Raw genomic sequence first — 23,475 nt, forward strand, 5'->3', positions numbered from 1 at the left:
AGTTGAAAAGCCCTGAGAGAAACCAAAGCCATGTGCTGCCGCCTCACCCCACCTCAGCCGAAATATCCCCACAGAAAGACATTAATGGTCAGCAGGAGAACAGCGTTAACGTTGCAAACAGTCCTCCACAGGGGCTTTTCCTCGATGCTGGTGAGTCTCCGCTCCAGGGCAGCCTTCTCCTCCTGGGACAGAGTGCGTGCGGGGCCAGGGGACAGGCCGCAGAACCACAGGTAGAGCATTTTCCAGCAGGGAGGCCTGGGTGCTGTGAGAGATGGACAAAATGTTACTGCCGGGCTGGGACACGGCCCTCCCTCATCTGTGTGTCAGCCAGCCTGCGGGGCCTGGGGGCACTTCAGGTGGGACAGAAGATGGAGATGGGAAGGGGAAGCAGTGAGCTCTGCCATGTACAGCACAGCCTGATTACTGCAGGTTGATTGCAACACCAATTGTTAATTAATGGAGCTGTTCCCCTTCCTCCCCAACCCAGCTTCCTTCCACTTTCACATATTCCTGACAGCATGATGGTCCATTTAGAGATCTCCTGGCTTGTTTATTACACGTGACAGGCCAGGTGAAGTATGTGCTTTAATTGTCAGTCCTGTGCTGTGTATATTGCTCTGGCTGTTCTTTCCAAATATAACCTCTTTTTTTTTTTTTTTTTTGAAAGGTAGAAGGCCTTGAAAACAAGGTGTTACCCAAGGAAAAAAATCTCATTAAACTGTCAGATCCTTTGTTCTGTATTTCCTTTCCCATCATTACTATTCACCAAATTACCAAGACATTTGTTTATAAAAATATGAGCCAGTTAAGTGAACTAGGAATTGATAAAAAATAATAAATAATGATGAACAGCTGCATTCAACTGAAACCCAAACTTACTCTAATGGGGAAAAAAATGAGATTTCTTTTATTTGTTCTCTTTTGTTTAGCTTGGCTGTAATTGGTACCAGTGTCCTTTGGCCTGACCAACAAAAGGAGGGAGTAGCAAAATCTTGTGTATGTGCCTTTCTTCTGAGTTCTGCTCTGTAACCTTGGAAGGTTAAGCTCAAAACCAGAAAGCTGGATTATTATTTTTTTCACTCTGAACAGAACTTGCACATGTAGCATTTCCTGCTACTCTTCGGACCATAATGCCATTTTGATGCAGGATATTACAGCAACGCTGAGTGAGTTTGGCCAGCACAGACCACACAGGGGCAAGGAGAAGGCATCTCGAGCACATGGACAAGGGCTTTATCTCCTGGCAGTGATGGGGACAGGAAGGGACACCATCTGTACGTGCTGATTACAGAGCCTGCCATGAGAGTGCTACTACTAGCTGCTGCTTTGGTTATGCTTGCAGGATCAATACAGATCTCCTCAAAGGCATCTTGGTGAGACAGAGAAATAGCTGCAGTGTCATGGCACAGAGCCCCAGTGCCAATGGGCCAGGGAGCAGGGTCCCAGCAGCACAGACCTCCACCCCCAGGGGGGCTGTTGTAGGTGGCTGTTGACCCCCATCTGAGGAGTCCATCCTGCCATCAGGTGTCCAGGCCTGAAGTGCCAAAATAACACTGCAGCCTGGGCAGGACTGCACCAGGGTAGTTCACATGGATAAATGACTTCATTGGGAAGAGGAGGAGAAACATTGTACTTAGTGGTGGGTTTTCTTGCTTTTCAAGAACAGTAGCTCCTTTGAGCCGTTCATATGATTGTGATGTGGAAGTAAATGCTAGCAGATATGTTGGGAAGACCAACAGCCACACTTCCATTCATCACATCTCTATAACTGGTATCCCCATAAGTACAAGTCATGGACTCCAGTGACTACAACAGGTGACCTCTCATGAGTTTTGGAGGGCACATGTGTGAGATCCTGGCTATGCATTCACATGCACATGAATGTGCTTGTCCACAGTCAGGCACCTACCTTCCTCCTCCTTATTGCCCAAATCTGCGCTTTCAAGCATGTCACCCTCTCCATTGGCTGAGTTCATCTGTGCTGATTCGCTCTTGTAATTTCTCAGGTCAATGTCAGGTGATTTCTTGTGCCTTGTCCACCATGTCAGGCAAGCGAGCTGCAAAGAGAGATGGAGAACACACAGGTTATGGCCTGCCCGTCCCAAACTGGCATGTAAGTCATGGCCCTCTTTGGGGAGACAGGTCCAACATGGTACTGGCAGAGGAGTTCTAAAGTGACATTTTTTCCCCTGCTTTTCCCTCATCTACCTTTTGTGCAGATACCCACACACTGGGGAAATTAAAAAAAATAAAATAAAAAAATTAAAAAGCTGGTATCATCCAGTTGGAGCTGGAAAGCTGAAAAAAATGAGTTAATCTAGTTTCGATCCATCTGTTTTTTGTTGTTGTTTTCTTTTGTTTTGTTGTTGTCATACTGCTTAATCAGTTCCATCCCTGTCTCTACCAGAAACCTTTTAGCAGACACTGCGGAAGCAGACTCCTTTTTGCTCAGCTTACTGACATGAAATAATGATGAAGATCTGTGTCCAGAACAGCAGCCTTCCAACAAGGAAAGGGCAACAAAGTCAATTAAAAGGGGGAAAAGAAAGAGAGAGAAGGAATAAAAAATTAAGTTAAGATAACCCTCTCTGTTTATGTCCAGCTACAGACAGCAATTGTACCCTCATCACAGGAAGATCAGCTGGGTGTTAGCATGCACCTATATGGCCATGGGGACACTGATATCTAAATGGCTCTGTGGGACATGGGGAGAGACTGGAGGATCTTGTGTCCCATCTCAGTTGCAGTTTAATAGGAGGAGAAAATCCAACATGAACATTAAACTCCACAGTTGAGACAATCTCACATCAAAGCAGAAACCTGCCCTTCCAAAGGAGCTTACCTCAGGGCTAGATTGGGTGGGACGAGCAGCAGTATTGTGTCTCTGCCCTGTGACTGCAACAGCACAGAGGGACAGAGCCATGGTGGAGATAAACAGGTCGCAGTTTGCAGCGAGGGCAATAACATGCATCAGACCAACAGGTGTAGTCACAAGAAGAAAGGAATGGGCACACGCTGTAAGACTTGTCTGTACAAACGTCTCTTCCCTCTCTCTTTTTTTTTTCTTCATTTGTTGTGTTGGTGTTTTTATTTATGTTTAACTCCAGTTTTCTCTATTGGTCTAATACAAGACATTACCGTGCTCTGCATTGTCCTTTCAATGACAAGCCATGAAGGATGATCTGTTCTGGAAAGGCTTTTGTGGCTGCAATCTCCTCTGCCTTACAAAACTAGGATGTCTGAAACTCATGTCCTGGGGTAGGTCTGAACATCTTCTCCTCACTTAGCCACAGGAAGCACCCAGGTAGGGGTTCATCCTGCAAACCCCACAGCAGTCCTTTTGCCAGCTGTGGGTTAACCATCCCAGGGGGTGCAGGGCTTTAAATTCAAGCTGCAGCTGCTGCTTGTTTGGCCGACCATGCACGCTGAGCAGCTTGGTGGCACTTCCTAACTTCTGCATGCTGTGACCATGGCAAACAGCAAGGACTGCACTCATCAAACCCACACAAGGTTCACGGCCTGCCCTCCCACGGGATGGGACCAGGGCAGCGGGGCTGTGCTGCTGCTGACAGGCCAGGCAAAGTCGTGCGTTTGCCCGATGAGCGACTGCCTCCCTGCTCTGCCCCTATGGAGATGAATGTCTTGAACGGGTCACTTACAAAATAACGTGAGTTTAATTTTTGAATTTTACACACACAAATGTAGGCAGCAGTTTCCAGCTGACATAAAATGTTGCATAATTTCCAGAAGATTTATAGCTTTATTTAAATCATTTTCAACCAAGATGAGCATTGGGCAGGGCTAATCTTTCTTGTCACGATGTGCTAAATTGCTTTGATTTGATGATCCTCATCTTTCTCAAGGATTCTTTTCTCTCTTTTTTTTTTTTTTTTAATCACTTAGAAAATGTCACTGGAACATAGCAAAGTTTCACGGTACTAAAGCGTCTGAGAAACTTTTTTTCCTTTCACTTCTCTTCCCATGTGTCACCGAGTGACTGTCACTTCACATCTCAGTGAAGCCTGCAGGGGCTGGAGTTTCCCTGCGGCTCAGACTCTGCCAGGTGGGAGCAATTCTCAGTTGAAAGCAGCATGGACACACAGGTAACCTCCTCACATCTCACCACCGAGCCACACAGAGCTGCTGCTTTGCCTGTGGCCAACCTTTTCAACAAGGCAAGCCACCACCCTAGAGGTGAAGCCTCGTGTTGTCTACAGCTCCTCAGCAGAGGTTACAAAACGTTTTGCTCTCAGTGGCACCATGGGGTGCAGGGGGAGCACCAGCCTGCCCAGCTGCAGCACCTCTGCAGTGCACGGTGTGGGGCCAGGCCAGCCACAGCTGGTTCAGTTCTCCTGAGCTCTGCACCTGAAGGAGACGCTGAATCCAGACCTCAGCACACTGGGAAAACATCCCCAGCTCTGGAGCACATCAGCTGGAACTGCCTATCCATCAGCCTGTCAGCACGAACCCTGACCCCTGGGGACGTTACCTGCCTGCGTAGCTCTCTTTTTGTGGGCTGTTTCTTTCCCTTTTCACCCCCACATTCTCCTTGGACAAGGGAGTTTGCAATAACTCAGCAAAGTTTTTCTTTTGTTGTTTGTAAACTAGAATAAATCCTTCTGTTCCGAAATGCCATCTGGCACCTGACAGTTGTGTTTCAGCTTCACAGTCTCAAATTTAATTGTAAGCTCTTTTGCAGGGTTTTCAAGGACGGCGTGACACAATATGGACTACCTACAATGAAGACATATGAACTCTGGAGCATACCAAACAAATTCCTTGCATACTTGTTTTCCAGCACAGCATCAATCACCACAGGGATGGGAGAGTGTCCAAAACAGACGGAGAAAATGCTACAGCTTGCAGTTCTTGGATTGTAATTCATTTAAAGCCAGGCACATTAGCTGTACCGTTCTAACATCAGATACAAATCTCTTTTCTCCTTTTGCTCATTTGCTATCTGAAAAGAATTGGGATTCAATATTTAAAGTTGTCCAGTGTAGATCTTCAGCTGATGTAAAGTGGCATAACTGTGCTCAGCAGCTGTTCCTGGTCTTTGAAGGCGATGAAGCTATGCTGATTTACATCTGCTGAAATCTGATCTATCACTATATTTCCTTGGCTTTTCTTTTGGTGGCTTGTTTTTTCTTTTCCTTTCACGTGACAAAATAAATGGTGTAATTTCTTGCCCTTATAAGGTGTCTTTCATCATTACTTCTCGAAGTGCTGCACAGATAAGGGCTGCCAGAACTAGCCCCACACAATGTTTATGGGTGGCTATCTGAGGCTCTCAAAGCGAGTTGTCCAGCACCTGGGACTGGGAAGGGCCAGAGCTTCAGGCAGCTCTGGCTAGGATGCCTGCTGCCCCTCAGCCACCATCACGGTGACATAAAATATCTTCACTACAAGTTTGCTCACTTGCATGGCAAAACCCAGCAACTTGAGGTTGCTAATGGCCACACAAAATTCAGGTGCTAGCTTGGGTCCGGGGGGGCTGACACATCCATCCCAATTTCTACCTCCTGCTCTTCCTTCTCTCAGCCTTTCTGTCCTTGAACCATCTCAGAGTGGCCACAGAGCATCTCATATCTCAGCATTCCCATAGCACCTCGGCAGGGCACCAAGGGAAAGCACACCACTATGGGTCACCGTCCAACCCTGTTGATGTGCTCAGGTCCAGGGAAAAAGTTGGGCTAGTCTGACCAAGGAAAAATGAAAGGTGCTGGTTTTAACACTGCCCACTCAGAGTCATGCCAGACACGCAGCAACCCAGCAATATTGGCACCTACTTCAGCTTCCCAAGGGTAGCTAATCACATCCTGTATGGTATTAAATATGGTTCATAAAAGCCAGCTAGCTATGATATACAAAGCTTCTTTTGTCTAGCAAGTTAGGTTAGGCAGGCAAGTCCTTCTTAGGACTTGGTTCAAGTCTTGATAAATATGTTACATTTTTTTTCTAGGTTTTCATGCATCTACAAGACTTTTCTTCTCCCTCCTCCCCCAACACATGCACTCCTTAGAGCGTGTTTTAACTGTTTTTATACCTCAGAGGTCAGAGTAAAAGCCTTCTGGTGCTGCGGCCAGTTTTTTCACTTTCTGAACTGTTGGTATGATGTTTGCTATTTGCCAGTTCTGTGTTAATGCATCTTATCTTGCTATTGCTGTGGGCAGGGAGCACTGAACACGTTTAGTTATCACAGGTCAGATGATGAGTGGAAACTCATTAAACCACAGTAATTAATTGCTGGCAACCATCTGGCCACCCCTGAGCAGTAGTGAACAACGTAAGCTGCAGAACTAATGGTGTCTTCTTGCCAGTATTTCTCTCTCCCATGTGGATCCTCTGATAGCTAATAAAAGATGAGACTTTATCTCAAAGCAGACACAAAGGCAGTCTCTCTCTCTCTGCCTCTCCTCTATCTGAGCACCTGCTTTCATGTAATCTTTAGGAGCTGGGTATCTTTGACACCACTAACATTCAATCAAACATTGATGGTGCTGGTTAATGCTTTACAAGTTATGAGGAAGCAACAGATAGAAAATGCTGTGACAGCATCACCCTCATTTCCTCATGCAGTTAGACAGGGGAAAAAAAAAAAAAAAAAAGTCTTTTAAATCTATCCAGCAACCTTTGTTTGGAGGTAGATGGCAGTTTTGTTATATTGACAGCTGCTTTAAAACTTGGGACCGGGAAGAGTTGCTTTAAGGTTTTATTATATAAAGCCTCCCAACTCTGCACCATGTGAATGTGTTAAGTAAAAGAAAGTTGTGCCTGACTCAAAGTTATTAAATGTAATTGAGATCACATTGGGACAAAATGTTATTTTCCTAAATGCCCATGTTGCAAAAGATATTAATCTTGTTTGCCTGCAAGATTGATGCTGGCTCTGCTGAAACAGGGTATATGCTACAATTAGATATATTTAATTCCTCCTCAGCAGTGCTCCATAATATGATTTCCTCTCCTTCCCCCCTTCTTCTTTTCTTTCTATTCCAGCAATGATGGGCTGTGGTGTCTGCCCAGCTCTAGGCACAGCATGGAAACTCGCACTCAATTTCAAGCACTCAGTGCCTCGGGAAGCACTAACACTATGAGACCTGGGGAACAGAAAGCTGAGGAGCAAGTGCTTCTTTGCAGCGTATGCTTTACACTCCACTTCTCAGCCATGGAAGGAAAAGAAAAGGACAGATTTCAGAGATTTTTGGAAACCAAACGGGGCTTCTGAGAAAAGTCACTTACCTTTTCTTCAGGGATTGGGGGGGTGCAGAGACTAACAAGGACAATGACAATGGCAGTGAGGACGCAGAGGATGAGTGCAAAGTAGAGGTAGTGCAAGTCCTTTAGCACAGCTGGTCTTCTGTCCTCCTCACCGCAAGACGGTGTGCTATAAATAAACTCGATGATCATCCGAACGAGTCCAATAGCCAGCCCAACCACAAGGCCCCAGAAAGCACCCTGAGAAAAGGCAGACATAAAGAAGAGGTCACTGCATGTTACCCTTGGTTGAAGTTCCCTTTCTCTGCCTTTTTTTTTTTAAATTCAGCTCTTTGATAGACCTGATGGCATCTCACACTGACATTCATTAAAGGAGGATGTTTTCAGTTTAAAATCCTCATTTTTCTCTTTCTACTCTTGAACATGGAATAGATAGAGCACAGACAATGCAAGAGTCTCCTCCTAGCAACAAGCCTCCAACTAGACTTTGAGGCATCCTCCCTAAAGTGTAGAACAACCTTGGCTTTTGTGATTTCAGAGGAGACTGCCAAGAAGCACCACTTGCAGTGGCTTCTTGGAAGCAAACACACATGCACTAGAGACTGGGCTAAACTCCACTAATGCATGCCAGGAAAATTCTTTCTAATTGTCACACTTTAGCTGGACTGGCTCTGAATCTAAGGAATCTCCTAAGCTAGGTAGTGAAGGGAAAATTATTTATTTATTTTATCAAATTAAATATGTGCCTCAATTGGTGTTTTACATCCCACTTACCGGCTCATTAATTCTCTTGCAGAAGATTGCCAAGATAAAGAGAGCTGTGATCGGTGGAGCCAGGTAGCTGGTTATAGACTGAATGTAGTCAAAGAGCTGGCCACTGTTGGCTGACTGAATGATGGGGATCCAGAGAATACTGATGACTACCAGGATGAGGATAAAGACTCTGGAAGATGAGTATGAAATTGTATTAGCTCTATAGTTGGAGGAGTCTACCTGAAAATGAAATTTTGCAGCAAAATAAACTTACAATTGCTTTCAGAATTTCCTAAGAATAAAACCAGAGATCACTGTCAAGAGTAACATGGACACAAGTAAAGACAAAATCATTCTCCTTTAGAAGGTCAATTCAGTCAAATCCCGGGGTTGATTTCATGGATTTCAGAGTGAGCTGCGCTGGGACTTGCAGTCAACATGCACAAGAGATCCACAAAGGCCTGGTGACTCTCACCACGAGCTCGGTCAGTGCAAGCCCCTCATCTCCATGTGTCTTAGAGAGTGACATGATCTTCAGAGGATCTCCTCTTGGATGCAACAGAGGAAGATGGAAGCTGTGATCATTAGGAATTTTTCTGCCACCTCTCCAAGCAGATAACACGCTCAGTCTGGTGTCTTTGCCAAATTCCAACACATTCTCTGGTTATTAAAACTGCTTCTGGGATCTCAGGTGCATACTACAATCCTCCTTCATCTTGCATTGCATGTTGTAGATGGTTGCCCATATTGCTGAACAGGAGGTATTTTCCCTCTCACTACTTCACAGCAGTGGAGCAAGCTATTGCCTGCATCCCTCACCTGTCCCAAAATGAAGTTTTGAAACTTCTTGCTAGCTTGTGACTGGAGAGGGAAACACAGTACAAACATACAGAAAGCAGCTTAAATTCTGCTATCAAGAGGAGAACTTTATATGCCCCTGATATAATGCAGTGCTAAAGCTTGCTCGTAAAGGGCACTATAACTTATCACAAAGATAGAGAGCTGGGAGGCCCAGCTCATCAAGGCTGCTCTTTTTCATGAAAAAAGAGCAACTGCAATGTATTGCTCCTGTCTGGTGCAAAAATAACGTGTTTTTAAAGACCTCTGGTGATGGTGACTCTAGAGTACCTTTGGTTTTTCTAAAATACAGATTTAAGGCAGTACTTATGCTAAGTTAAGAGAAGAGAGGGACACTGATCTACTTAGCACAGTGTTTCTCTCTGACTACATCTATCTGAGGTGAAGCTGGACAAGGTAATGCTCTTTCCCATGCTGTGTTCCTCTTCTATGTTTTTGGCACCAGTTTTTTTCTTAGTGGGTCCAGACTGAAGAATGTAAGTGCTGCAGTCAAAACAGATGATGACAGCAACAAGACACAAAGAAATGTAAGGACCTGCCCACAATCATCAGCTCCTGCTCTGAAGCCTTTTTGCGGATCCGCTGCCAGATGTCTATAACAAAGAGAGTGCTGCTGCTGTTGAAAATGGAGGTGAGGGAACTCATCAAGGCTGCCATCATCACGGCAATCATTAAACCCCGGAGCCCTGGCGGAGAAAAACATGGAAAAAAATCAGGACTAGACCCTTTGGATTCCCAGCACTCTTTTATCTTCCGGCTGGCTGGTAACTGCAGGAAGATTTCCTTATCTTTAGGATGGATAAGGGCAGTTTGATTCTACATACAGCCTGGCTCAAGCCCACCTCCACGAATGTAAAGTTTTCTCACCATCAGGCATGAGCTCAATCACAAGTTTGGGGTAGGCAATGTTGGAACAACCCACTGCTGCTCCACAGACCCTTCTACAGATGTCTGGGTCCACGCAGCCCACTTCATCTGTAGGATACAGGAAAATAACAAGAAGTCATGTAAACGCTGTTGAACCATAGGACACATAACTCAAGGGAACAAATCTTGATGCCCTGCGTAGGTAAATATAAAATCAGAGGTGAAGTTGGAATGCAGCTAGAGCAAGTAGAGCTGAAGAATTTTTTTTTATGTCCTAAAATAAAGGTGAAACTTTGAGATGACATATTGCAGTTCTGTTCAGGGTACTGACATAAGTCTCCTGGATGCTACGTAATTGTAGTCCTTGATGATTTGTTATTTGGGGGAACTGCAGAGCTTCCATGAGCCTGTCAGCTGGGTTGCCAATGATGCTGCAGGCTGACTTACTCCTATTTCATGAAGTCTGGAAGCACGTGAGGCACTTTCTTCCAGGAGCAGTGTTTCTAACCAGGACATTCTCCCTAGGAAGTGGCATGCTCTGGAGGAATGAGCAATGACATTTCCTTGGGAGAAAACACGAGGGGAACTCTTGTTCTTCCACAAAGGAGGGCTGTTTCACATAATCCACCGGGAACTGCATGAATCTGTGTGGGAGATTGCCAAGACTCTCACCAAATAAACAATGGAAGTAATCCACAGGACCTAAAGGGCAACCTCAGTGCTTCATATATTTCTTGTCATCGACTCCGTCTAGATAGATATACATAATGCCCACAGCATGGAGCTCTTTGTTCTCAGTGGTACAATCTGCCCCATTAGGATACCCCCACTAATTTCTTCTGCTGTGGGAGCACTGGAGGTGGAAGAAGGGCATGGGAACATCTGTGCACAACAGGAATATATACAAGTATGCCTGCAAGACAGCGGAGTTTCTGAGGTGTAAAAGTGCTGAAGGACCTGTGTGGGATTAGTGCTCATAAAAATTGTAAAGCCCTATGGTGAAGAATATGGGAAGGCTCACCTGGATAAAGAGCTCTGCTGATCATCCCTGGCATGACGATGAAAAACATAGGGAAGATTTTCAAATATCCTCCCAGCACCGATCCACCTTTGGCATGGGAGAGGTTCTTGGCAGAGAGCGACCTCTGGACTATCACCTGCAATTGGTCAGAAAGGGATCGGGGAGTAAAGCTGGAGCACTGCAGAGAGAGCAGGATCCATCTCTCCTCTTGTTCTCATGGATGACTTTCATGCGACAGGATCCCAGAGTGTTTTGCATGCCAATGGCAACTTTCCCATCTCGGTTGACTGCAGCCTGCTGCCACTGCTCAGAGCTCAGTGTACAGGCTATGGCAGAGGGCAGCATGGAAATTTCCTTTAGAGGAATCATTTCGCCCTTGACTGAAGTGAAGCCACCTTGAGGACTGGGGACAGCAGTTACAAAGCAGCAAGAGACAAGGAATGAAGCAGACAAGGATGTTTTGGTAAAAGTTCAGTGGTGAGTTTTGGTGATTATCCCACCTTGAACAACGAAAGCACAGTTTCTTAAGAAACAAATACAGTTCTCCCTGTTGTAACTTGGATAGGGATAAGAAACGTGAGACCTGCTGGAATATGAGCAGCTTGTCTGGAGGTCTGCACAAGGTCACTGCAGAACCAGCTCCAGCTCCCTGTTTTTGTAACCTCATTGCACAAACTGCATGCAGACCCCCAGTACTCACCAGCCCACAGCAGGATAAAGACATGAAAATAATCTGCTCACCCACCCTAAAAAGCGCACAAAAGTAGCAGCTTGCTGAGAAGGTGGAAGGAGAGAACTATTCAGGTTTAGTCCAGTAACAGAGGCAGTGACTCCTGCACAGCAAGACACAGTCATGTTTCAGCTCACAGATCTACAAAGTGAGGAGTGGGTTGGAAAGAACATTGCAGTGGGGTGCCTGAGAGGGAAAGGTTTTCTTTACCTGATCAGTGCACCAGCACCAAAGAGCTAGCACGGAGAGGCCAAATATAAGTCCAGGCCAAGGAATGTCACCTGTGACTGGGTCCCTGAACAAATGGAAGGCATCTGCACGTGGGAGGTGACAGGTCGTGTTTGGGACTATCACCTTTGGAATCGCTGTGCTGTATTTCTCCTTCAGGCCTTCATACCAGCCAACTTTTTCAAATCCTGAAAAGAAAATACCAATGATTTAATGTTATTTCCTTATCTGAGTCTGATGATTGCTTTTCTTTGCACCTATCTTCCTCTCATCTCCTTTCTTTTCATTCCACCCTCACTTTTGGAAGTCAAAGTGTGTACAGGAGTAAGCTGGATTTTGCCCAGAGTCCTTGTGGTTTGAACAGCACATCCTGGAAGAGGATCAATGCAGGAAAAACTGTCACCCGAATCCTCACAGTGTGCTCAGCATCTAGCCTTTGCCAATACACCTTCCGAGAACTGGAGCAGGAAGGTATGCAATTAAACAGGATATATCCGTATTTCTGTTTGCCAAGGAGGCTTAAAGCAAAGACCAATGATGGTCAGTCCCTTGTTATTTTTTTATAATTCTCAGTTACGCCCAGGTGAATCCACAGTAATCCACAAAGTCAACAAGGAAAGTCAGCAGAGTTACTCTGAATTTACATGAGCATAGTGAGAGCTGAATTTGTCCCTGGGGATGCAGTTTTGCAAGCTTGTTGGCAGCTCCAGATAAGCTCCAACTGGCAAGATGAACTTATCCAGGACATCACCACCATACAGTTAGTGCAAAGGACAAAGCAAGTCTGGTTTGTTGGTGAATGAGAGTTGTACCAGCACCACTTCTGTGAATGATTGAAACTCATTTCTGCACTATACCTGAAAGGGTGAGGTGAGGTACCCCAATAAGGTCTAACGACCTTGGGATCATTAAACTAGTGTATGATGTCCCTGCAGATTCCCCTTACCTATGAACATGAGGACCAAAGCTCCCAGTATCATGATCAGGGTCTGCAGCGCATCTGTGTATATCACAGCTGTTAAACCACCTGTTAGGAAAAACAGTGAGAAAACAGTGTCCCCGCGTACATAGAAACGGGTATTCCACCTGGAAAAAGGCTTTCCTTGGCCCCAGCTCTGTGATTTCAGAACAGATCCACTGGGAAAAGCTGGTACTGGGCTAGACCCCAGGACACAAGCCCTCCCAGGAAGAACATGGTAAGGGGCTTGCCCATAGCTTATAGTGTTTATTTTAAAATTTGTTATTTACCAGCTATGGTGTAGACGGCAGTCACCGCTAGCAAGACTACAGTGGACAAGTAGAGGTTCCAGCCCAAAGAGATTTGGATGAACAATGCTCCAGAAAAAATGTCTGTCTGGAAAATAAATTCATAATAATAATAATTATAATAAAAGTCTGATGTTAGCTCTGCTTTGTGCAAGTGCAATCTCATAGAGCAGCCTGCAGCCCTCTGCAGATGAAAGCGTTGACAAGCTTCACTGACAGTGAAGCCACCCATGGTGAGCAGCATCCCATGTCATGGGGACATCAAACCTGTGCCCATGTATCCACAGAAGGAAAGGTGGAAATAGCACAGACCATGTTCTGCCCATCACCATGTCCTGGTGGCCAGGAGTCACTCTCAGCTTGGAAGACCTCTGTAAAGTGTCACTGCTATCTTGTACCATGTTTTATTTATCTGAAAAGGTCATCAACCTGCTTTTCTACTTACACTGTTCAGCATTAAAATGACTCCAGTAAAACAGGTTATACCTGCTGAGGACCTCCTTAGAAATATAGCAACCCCTACCACCTCTGTTTTGTTTGGACCTTCTGCCTGGGAGAGTGAAAACAGAAACTGAGTGAAACCCAGAATTATACAGATAGCATCGTTCAGATGTGGAAGGTGATACGGGAGATGTGTATGTGTTGGGAAATCAATCTGAAGAACACTTGTACACCTGGTATGGGGTGAGGTACAGGCAAAGACATTTGTAAAACAAGACAGAAGGGATGGGACAAGATTTCTCTTTGCTGTGCCCCAAATAAGCAAGTATCCAGTGTTGTTCCTGATCTCTGTGACCCCGAGATGGGACAACCACTACCAGGGCACTACAGGAGCCAGCAAGTCTTCTGGTCTTTGACTTCCCAGCAGGAAATGCAACCAGCTCTGTAGCTACACAGGTTGAGTCCTTTGACAGCACTGTTTATTGAGATCTCTGCTTTTCTTTGCAAACAGGGAGGACTCTGCAATGACCTAGCTGCTAACTTACACCTGGGCAAAATGCACAGGAAGAAAAATCCTTCTTGTAACCAACTGCCGGCTGTCCAGCCAGCCGCTAAATGAGCTCTCTACAAACAAAGGCACTGCTTAATAGAAAGCACCTGTCATGCCCATAAACTGCGCCAGCCACATCCGTCAGCCACGTGTGAATTAGCTGCATGGAGGAGAAACCACTGAGATGAAACAGCAATGACTGGGGCCAGGGTCCTGCCCTGAAAGACATTGGCAAATTCTGCTCTGCTGAAGGTCATTTTGAAATATTGGTCTTTTTCCACATTGTGCATTGAGTGTGTAGCTGTGCACACTGTTGTGCTATTGCAGGAGAGACTTTCCATTTGTCCAGTTTTGCTCCAGACATCTCTTTCCTAGACGTCGTCCTGAGAAATGCTCCAACTGCAGAGAGCAAAGCTCCTGGGGGCAGTGGTGGCAGCAAGGGGCAAGCAACATGACCAACAATTGGCCATTAGAGGATGAAATCTATCCCATGCACCCAGCCCTGAGCCATCTTCCAGTGCACCCCCCAGGAACTGAGAAGTAATAAGCCTGGGGGAAGGACACTGAGGCCGGCTGCAAAAGGCACATGGGTGCCTCATCTTCATTCAAAATCTTCTAAGGCAATTTGACGTCTAAATACTTCAATGGAGTCTAGTCAAAACTGGCCAAAACAAAAATTTTCAGTCCCTGTAATGGGCTTTGAAATACAGTCCTGTCCCTCCAAGGGCACAGGTAGTTCTTATCAAATCTCTGAACATATGTTCTACCTCTTTATTAATGGCATTTAAATGAAATGAAATACCCAACAGCTTACCTTGCATTTTAACTACCAACAGGGTACAACACTGCAAGCAATCCAGAAAGGATAATGAGTTTTGTCTTAAGCTAGAACCTACCCCTTTTGCTATACCCTCCTTATACAACACAAGTGACAGAGAGAGAGAGGAATAACATCCCTAATGCTGAAAACTCAACAAGAACAATAGCAAACTAATCACTAGGACTATGCAGATTTATGATCATTTAAGAGGATTTCATATCTACAGGATGTAACCAGCCAGATGCTCAGATGGCGTAATGCTGCAGTTCCCCTGTCTAAATTACCAAAGGTTTGACTTGATGGAAGGGAAAAGGCAGGTTGTGGTACTTACACCATCTAGTAATTAGCTGCTATATCCCTGTAAAGTTCTCCCTGTGCATTGCTCCTTAATGAGTACTCTCTCTCTCAAGGTAAATCTCCATGATCAATGCAGAGGCAGGTATTTACTTAAGCAAAGAAGCACAAAATACACTGATATTGTTTCTGGTAGCTGAGCTGGTCCTTCGAAGGACATCTGAGCTATCTCTGCATTGTGCCAGGATGCCCTACCCCTGCCCTAGCCACAAAGGTTGTGTTCAATTGGATACATACGGATATCTTGGTGAATATATAGAGAATGAGGGACAGTACAGACATGTAGATTTGTATCCTCTGCCCTCCAAATCTCTTCTGCAGGTACTCAGGCATGGTGACCACTCCAGCTGCGATGTAAACAGGCACAAAGATCCAGCCAAGAGCCAGGAGTGCCCAGGTAGCCTGATAAAGAGACAGAGAAAATAAAGGCACGTGATTCAACACAAGAACACAATTCTCATCTTCCCTTTCAGTGGACAACTTAAGAAAGGAGTGTGTGGTGCCATGCAATGTATTTGGGAAGTACTTGGATTTTTTGTCCCTACTCAGAAGATGAAAAGACAAATGAAAGCATTATCACAATATATTTAAAAGTTTCAGAGGTTTTCCTCTTACACCCCATGCTTCTTTGTCACAGGTGGCATATCCATTCCTTATCTGAATCTTTTGGGCAAGATGGTGTATTCTGTTGCTCTGGGTCTCTAAAGATGATGTTGTATTTGGTGGCCTTTGAAATCACTGACTCTGTGGCAGTGAATAGTTAAGTGATTCAGAGAAGGATTGAAGCATCTGTTTGTTGCTTGATTAGCAAGTGATGAGGCTGAGGCAGCAGCCTCCCTGCAGAGCATAAAAATAAGCAACAGCAAGACTCTGCTGGGATGTTCTCCTTTCAGGCTGAAGCAGATCTGCTTCTGTTGCGGGTAGATAAAGGGGCAGTTCAGTTGTTTTGCCACAGGTGAAGAGTCTTAAAGGCATCGTGTATTTCCTTTCTGAAACCCAGCAAAAGCCCAGAACGGAGATCCAGAACATAAATAAAAGCCACTGGGTTACCAGACCTCACTTCCTGAATGTTCTGGACATTACCTTTCTTCCAAGTACCCTCCATTAGTCCAGATTTTACTTTGATTGGTTATTTAAGTTATCAGAAATGAAACTGAGCCCTGGGGACAGAGGTTGAGCGTGATTGAAGAGAACAGCCGTGGTTCCTGCAGTGGCAGAGATTGGCTTAGGTAAAAGATGCCCATATGATCCCCGCAGCTGAGTGATGTCCCTTGCCGAAGGGAGAGAATAATGGCATATCCTAAGGTCCCTTTCCAATCTGAAAGAAATGAATCTAAACTCATGAAGCTAGATTTGTCCTGACATACAATCTTGTCTTCATGGGCTTCTAAAATTACTTGAATAGATTTACTTAAAATACAGTGATATGTCTTACATGCACCAGCCTGAAAGCAGGCTCAGGTTTCTTCACAAAGGACTTGAAGGTGATCTTAAGGGTTTAAAAAAAAATAAATAGCTGCAGTGAATAGATATCCCAGGAAAGAGCCTTTGGTGGGCTGGGCCCTGCCTGTGCTTGGCAAGTATCCGGCACTATTAGCAGGCTCTGCTGATACAGACAAGAGATTTAGAGTTAGGTGAGTGATGTTTATTGTGAGGCTGGCACTAATCTCACTCCTCATCACTGCAGCTGAGAAATTTCATTAGCATCACACACAAAGGGCCTGGTTTTCATGCTCTGTGTGGTGTCAGTGGCAATTTTCCAGGGCATTTCAATAGGGCAGAATGAGACTTGCCTTCGCACCCAGATGTTCACCCCAGAGACGTCACATTTTGGCAGCTGACAGGTGAATGCAGTGTTGCCAATTCTCATGGTTTTGCATTGAATTTAGGAGTACATGCTGTGGGTTTTTTTTGTTTTGTTTTGTTTTGTTTGTTTGTTTGTTTGTTTTCAAAGTTCCTGTTCCCGGAATCCTGTGATTATCCAACTACATTTTCAGCATCTATTATCTTTTAATCTTGATGAGTGGTGACTAAAGCTTAAAAATATAGCCATATGCTTCCAGGAAGGTCAAAGAGCATCTAAGTGGATTCCACTTAAAACTAAAATAAAGACTTCATGTTTCTTAGGCTGTCTCAATTTCTGGAGGCTTCCCTTCTGAGGTTTGAGAACCTGGAGTTGCTGATACCAGTAGCATCAGGTTTTGGAGATGAACCCACAGTCCTTTGTAAACAGTGATGTTTTAGTTGACAAAATAACAGGCTCTTACATTCCACTCAAAGCCCCCAACAGCAAGGCCCCCAGCTGCTCCAGTGCCCGCCAGGCCAATGAGTAAGCCACTGCCCACATTGCTGGACATCAGAGATGCTCCGATCTGAAACACACAGCACAGGCACACAACACAGAAAGTCATCCCAAGGAATTTCTCTATTAGCCCAAGCACTTTCCCCAGGTGCTCCCTTTCCCCAGGATGTCATCTCCTTGCAGGTAGGTGGCTAGGTGTTACTGGAGAGTTGGGTTTTCCTCCCCGAGAATCAGGGTTTGCTTTGGCAAGGGTTCTCCTGAGATAAATGTCTGCTCTGGGGGAAACGGATGGGTGAGGGAAGCCTGGTGGCAGCCACAGATACCTCAGTGTCTATGAAATGTGATGGATTTCTCAATTCCCTTGGTACACAGCCAGCAATGTGGAACCTTGTTGACCCTTTAGGCTTTACCTCTTCACAGCTTGCAGACATCCCAGCCTCTTTTAAGTCCTGCACTGAACAAGCATGTGGTGGTTTACAAGGCCACGGCGACATGACCACCCTCTTGAAGCTCCTCCTAACACAAGATGTTCCTGAACAGTAGCAGGGACAATGTTGGCAACATGTAGTCCTTTGTGTTTGTTGTGTACACATAGGTTCAAAGATATTCAGCCCTGCAGTAGGCTGGAAAATACTAATTCTTCAGGTTAACTTCGATGCTGTCCCTACCATGGCTCATTGACACCCTAATTGGAAGAATGCAAGCTCCAAGGCAATTTAAACTGGGCAAAGACTATATGACTTAATTAATACTTTAATTTGGCACAAAGACTCACCTCCCTTCTGTATGCCAATGCCAAATCCCTCTCAGGGTCAAACGAGATGTTACCTAAAGTACAAGTCGAGCCCTTTTCTCTCCAGAGGAACTTTGCTTTCAGCTACGTCTCCTGTGAGGAATTTTTCTCTTAGCACTGCTAAACTTGAAACAAAGACTGATGGAATTTGATCCGCTTCTCACCTCTGAGCAAGGTAAAACATTAATATGGCATGAACACCCACACTGAATCCTGCCAACAGCTCTGCCTTCGTGTCTGTCAAAGAAAACTCCTGATTAGAGAGCTGGCTGCTGCAACATGAGTTTGCAACTTAGGTAGGGAGTGGTGTTCTCAAGAACTGTAATCTGTTTTCCTGATATCTATATCAGACACAAAAATACAGAAGATGATATATTGTACAGGAGCAGCAATGTAACATCAGGGTTTATCTGAGGCTAACACAAAAGAGACCTGTCACCCCTGTAAAAAGAAATAGTACATATAAGCCAGTCGTGTACTCAAGGTGAAGGCCACGAGGAACTGAGCCTGCAAGAAGTGCTGCAGAGTTGGCTCTCTACCTGGACAAACAACATAAAAAGTGAACAGTATTAGAGGTTGCTATGGACCTAGGACTGTAAATCAAAAGAGCCAAGAGCCAACCTGTACCCAGAGGATTCTGTGGCCACCTGTGGTTGGAGCAAAAAGAAATAAGAATTAAAAAAAAAAAAAAAAAAAAAAGAAGAAGAATATTGTTGGGTGAAAAATACTCCATTTTACTGTTTTTTAATTATTCCCCTCCTAATTAGAAAAAAGCATCAAGTTGTGCATTTTCTTTAAATGTCACTTGGCTGAGCAAAAGTGTAAAGAATGTTTAAGAAATAACATATTTGAGAGACAGATGTATCTCTGATGGAAAAGGCTGAAAATTTAGCCTAGTGAATTTATGGGCAACACACATGCAAAGAAAAAAAAAAAAAAAAAAAAGGGGAAAAAAACAACAGTGTTTTGGTTGAGAAGTGCATTCTGCTACTCATGACTCACTAGAAAGATATATAGTGCTGGAGTTTGGCATTGGCTGAGAAGGATATTTATTCCTGTGGCATTTTTATTCCTTTCAAACTTTAAATTATCTTTATATGTACCTTTCACTCCCAAGAAAAGATGCCTTCAATAGATTTTTTTTCTTCATAGTGAAGATTTATACTTTGGTGGTTTGAAGTTTATATCCTTTACATCGTTTGTCAATAATCTCGACTTTACTCTAAATAGTAAGGGCTCAGAAAGTCTTGGGCTTTGGGATTATTTTTTCTTCAGTCTCTAAATGCTTTTTTCACTGGAAAGCACATTCCTAGATTACCTAATGCTGTCTTGGCTTTGGGGACAATGGAATCTTTGGTGAGTTGGGGCCAAACACAACTAGGCAGTCAGAGCTCTTCCACATCTACCAGCATGGACATTTTTATTGCTTACTTTAGCAGAGAAATTTAAAGATGAGAAACAACTGAAGATGCTGAACTATCTTTTTGGTCTGGTAGCACTATATTGCAGCTCCCTGGCAAAGTTGCCTGGGATGATTTCTGGTGGATTCTCTTTGTCACAGGGGCACAGAAAGTGTATGGATGGGATCCCCACACAAGGCCTGCCCTCCTTAAATAGAGAATTACTTTCAAACCATGAAAAACAGAGGGATGCATTTCACTTACAGGCCACCAGGTCATGGATCGTCCAGCAAGAAAATAACCTCCAATGGTTCCCCGGCTTGCCCGTATTGACGACTGGAAACACAGGAGAAAGAAAAAGCTTTTTCTCCATTCACCCACCCTCAGGTCAGACCCAACGCTCATCCCAGCAGCCTTGAAACACTCTGTCATTCCTTTCCAGCAGCCCTTTGCTTGTGTGCTTCTGCCTCTCTTCCTGCAGGCTTCTGGTAATATAGGTTTGGAAAGAAGCCACTAGTACTTATTTAATGTCTTCTCCTTGAATGTACACATTGGGAAGGAGAAAAACACTGTAGATCTCTATAAAAGAGGCCTACACAAAGCAACATGAACTTATAATTGATAACAACTTTTCCAAAGCTTTTATCATCCTGTTTCAGTCTTCCCACCCCCATCCCCAGCTTTCCCCTTGCCCTGGTCTCCCGCCCATGACTACTTTGCAGCACAGGAGGCAGGCACCTTCCTCAGGACAAGCACCAAAGCTGTCCGCATGTGGGGATGGAGACTCACAGATATCGCCTCCCCGACCTGCTCAGCAGGGCCTGGGATAACGGTGTGTGCAGGGGATGCCTTTTGCAGGCAGACACCTTTGTACCCTGCAGGGGAGTGGGGAGGGTCAAATGCTTGCAGACCTGTAACTTCAGGGACTCACCCATATCCCAACAGCGAGGACAAAGACGAAGTAAAAGACCACCACGATGATGTCTGCCACCCCAAAGACTGCCTTCGTCTCCCCTGGCAGTGCAGGCGGCTCCGTGGTGGCTGGGGTGGGCTGGCTCATGGCTGCGAGAGAACTGCTGATTTTCTCTTTCACACTGGACTTTGGCGCACGTTCGTCTTCATCGCTTCCCTTGTAATAATTAACAAGGTGGAGAAGGTGTGAGTGGGGAGCCCCGTGTTGCGGAGAGGCCCGACGGGCGGTCAGCAGGCAGGGAGGACACATTAAGCTGTGCATTCACTGCACAGATAGCAACAGGGGGAAAGACAGGAGAGGAGACAGCTGAGCCTTCTCGGCAGGCTCCTTGGCAGCAGCAAAGGAGTTAAGCTGCTTGCGTGACAAGCAGAGTAGCTGCCAGGTCCCCTGCGTGACACCAGGAAAGCTGCAACAGCAGCAGGAGCAGCAGCTGTCTTGGGCCACAGACAGGTAGGAGGGGGCCATGCCCCATGCAGTGACAAGCTGTGAGCCACCAGACCCTCCTCCCTGTCCTGGCACAGCAGGGCCATTCCCCAGCTCCGTGGGATGTCTCGCTCTTCACCCTGTGACACTCAGGGTGGGTAGAACCTGTGCCTCCACCTCCCTCTGCTCTGGGACCCTGCTTAGAAGCACTGGGGGGAGGCCACGAAGGTCCCTGTGGGTGCTCGAGTTGATGGTCAAAACACAAGTGCTGGGGACAGGCAGATGGACGCAGCCCTGCAGGAGCAATCCCCCGAGCCTGGAAGACTGTGGGGTGGGGAAACTGTTTTTTCCCCCATCTCATCTCTGCCATGCTCAGATGTGGCTGCAAAGGTTCCTCCTGCCCCTGCCTGCAGCTGTCTAGCACCGCCAGCCCTCCGAGTCAGGGAGCGTGTCAAGCCACCCCCCTACTCCCTTGGGACAGCTCTGGGGGGGCTGCCCAAGGCTCCTTCTAGGGCCGCAAAGCTGCTGTGGAGCTGAAGCTGGCACAAGCCTTCTCCTGGCAGTCCCCAAACCTCAAAGCAGAACCATCTCTCACCACCCCGCCATGTTCTCTGCTGTCCATTGCTGCCTCCTCCCCACGAAATATCAAGTGGGACGTTTTAAAGTTATGCAAGCTTCATTTGCGCTTGATTGCGAGAGAAGCATCAAACCCACTCTCTCATTTTGTTTTATCCCCATCTCTCCCAGTGTTTCCTTGCAAATGCTGGCTACCTACTTGCTAATTAATTGCACTGCTAACGGACGGCCCCTGTCCTCCCCCGCTCCTGAGTCTGAAGCTCTCTGGGAGCGGTGCCTCCCCATAGTCTCATTATCCACAAGAGGCTTTTCAAGACTGAAATGTTTCAACAAGCTGAAGGAAAGTTACCAGAAATTAAATATCTGGAAGCCTAAATCCCCTGGTGCAAACAGGCAGCTCTCTGCGCACAGTGCTGATTTACACTCACCCACACACTTCCCTCTTAACATCACAGCACCCAAAAGCAAAAAAAGACAGTCTCTTAATCTTGAAATTCATCAAATTCCTGCCCATGAATCAAACAAAACCAGTATCTCCTGTCTTCCCAAAGCAGAAATCCTACTCTCTGTGGGGGTACCCAACCCAACCCCTTTCACCCCACCATCCCAAGGCCCTGAACCAGCACCAATTAACACAGGCAAGCACTTGAAAGCTTGCGCCCTGAAAAGTAAGTACACCTTGCAAGCCATTCCCGGCAGCTCCAAGGTACCACAAGCCATCTGAACCAACAAGCATGACACTGACTTCTGCCTGAAGGACCCTGCCAAGTGTTATTTCCCTGAATGCACCGTCCCAGGCTGTAAGGGCTGACCCCTTGCTAGTGCAGCAGGGTAGGACTGCACCGCCTGCATCTCCATTGAGGATCATACCTTGAGCCTGTCTGCAGCTGTGCTCTTCTCCTCTTCAGGGCAGTCCTGTGACCCTCCTGTTGCTGGTCCTGCTCATGCACTGCTCCGTGGGGCTGGCCGTGGAGGTGTGCCCCTCCACACCCCCAGGGACACCCATCCCTGTCCCTGCCCCAGCCGAGGGGATGACACATCCCAGTGACGTTTGTGTGGCTCCTGGCCCCGCTGCAGGAACCCCGGGTGAGGAGCGGGTGCATGGTGCGAGGTGCATGGCTCTGGCAGCCCCAGCAGCAGGGCAGCGCTTATCTCCTGCTCACCACGCTCTTAAGTCAACATTGGCAGGCATTCACCCCTGGGAGATGTGGCACTCCTTGCCCTGGGAATGGATGGGGCGGAGGAGGAATTCAGGTGCCCAGGAAACAATAAATATTCAACACAGTGATGAACAAACAAGAAGGCATTGGAGTGAAAGCTATTACAGCAGCAGAAGCCCGGCGGGTGCCAGCAGGCAGGTCTCTATTGATTCTGGGGGGGGCAAATTCGTTTGCTCCCACTTATCCGCAGGGGACATGGCAATGCACCTTGAGCACTCTGGTTAACTGCAGAGCGCCCTCCCCAGCAGGCAGAGCAGCTCAGAGCCTCTCAGTCATGTCGGCAAAGCCTAATTTTGCTTCCCCAGAGCCAAGGGACAGGATGACTTATTTCATCTTTGTTGGTAGTGGCTGCAGAAGAGCTGGGCGTGGAGGGCAGGGGTGGGCTGGTGAGCATGGGGGACCCATGGCATGACCAGGATCTGGTGGAGATGTAACGGGCACATAGGGCTGAGCAGAGGTGGGAGATAGAGACCTCCACCTGCATCTCCTCCTCCTCCTGAAACACCTTTCCTTCTCCCTACGGAACTTGCTCCTTTTTCAGCCTCTCACATGGGAGCATAGCTTGCAGCTGGGGGGCAGGAGGCAGCCCCTGCAGCTCAGGTGGTGGGGTTAGGGATACCTCATGTGCCCCATCTCCTTGGCCAGAGCTGGTTCCATTACCACTGAGCCCTGCAGCCACAGC

At 46.3% G+C, this 23,475-nt stretch overlaps 1 protein-coding gene across 1 annotated transcript; it reads right to left on the minus strand.

Moving 5' to 3' along the window:
- Positions 1-53: 53 nt before the first annotated feature.
- On the minus strand, positions 54-20,661 carry SLC5A9 (solute carrier family 5 member 9). The gene is made up of 14 exons (XM_032192421.1): positions 20,533-20,661; positions 19,866-19,937; positions 17,374-17,478; positions 15,344-15,508; positions 12,924-13,029; positions 12,622-12,702; positions 11,658-11,863; positions 10,718-10,853; positions 9,697-9,804; positions 9,365-9,515; positions 7,993-8,161; positions 7,243-7,458; positions 1,910-2,057; positions 54-262 (listed from the first exon to the last, which is right to left on the minus strand). The coding sequence occupies exons 1-14, from the start codon at positions 20,659-20,661 to the stop codon at positions 54-56; spliced, it is 2,001 nt and encodes a 666-aa protein (XP_032048312.1).
- Between the last annotated feature and the right edge of the window lie 2,814 nt (positions 20,662-23,475).

This window comes from Aythya fuligula, chromosome 8 (assembly GCF_009819795.1).
Source record: "Aythya fuligula isolate bAytFul2 chromosome 8, bAytFul2.pri, whole genome shotgun sequence".
Taxonomy (NCBI): Eukaryota; Metazoa; Chordata; class Aves; order Anseriformes; family Anatidae; genus Aythya; species Aythya fuligula.

Excerpts from the sequence above, each read along its gene's own strand:
- SLC5A9 (XM_032192421.1), bottom strand. The coding sequence starts at position 20,661 with ATGAGCCAGCCCACCCCAGCCACCACGGAGCCGCCTGCACTGCCAGGG. Across the intron at positions 9,516-9,696 it reads GATTGAGCTCATGCCTGATG|GGCTCCGGGGTTTAATGATT; the intron begins GTGAGAAAACTT and ends TTTCTCCGCCAG. Across the intron at positions 2,058-7,242 it reads CCCCAATCCCTGAAGAAAAG|CTCGCTTGCCTGACATGGTG; the intron begins GTAAGTGACTTT and ends CTCTCTTTGCAG.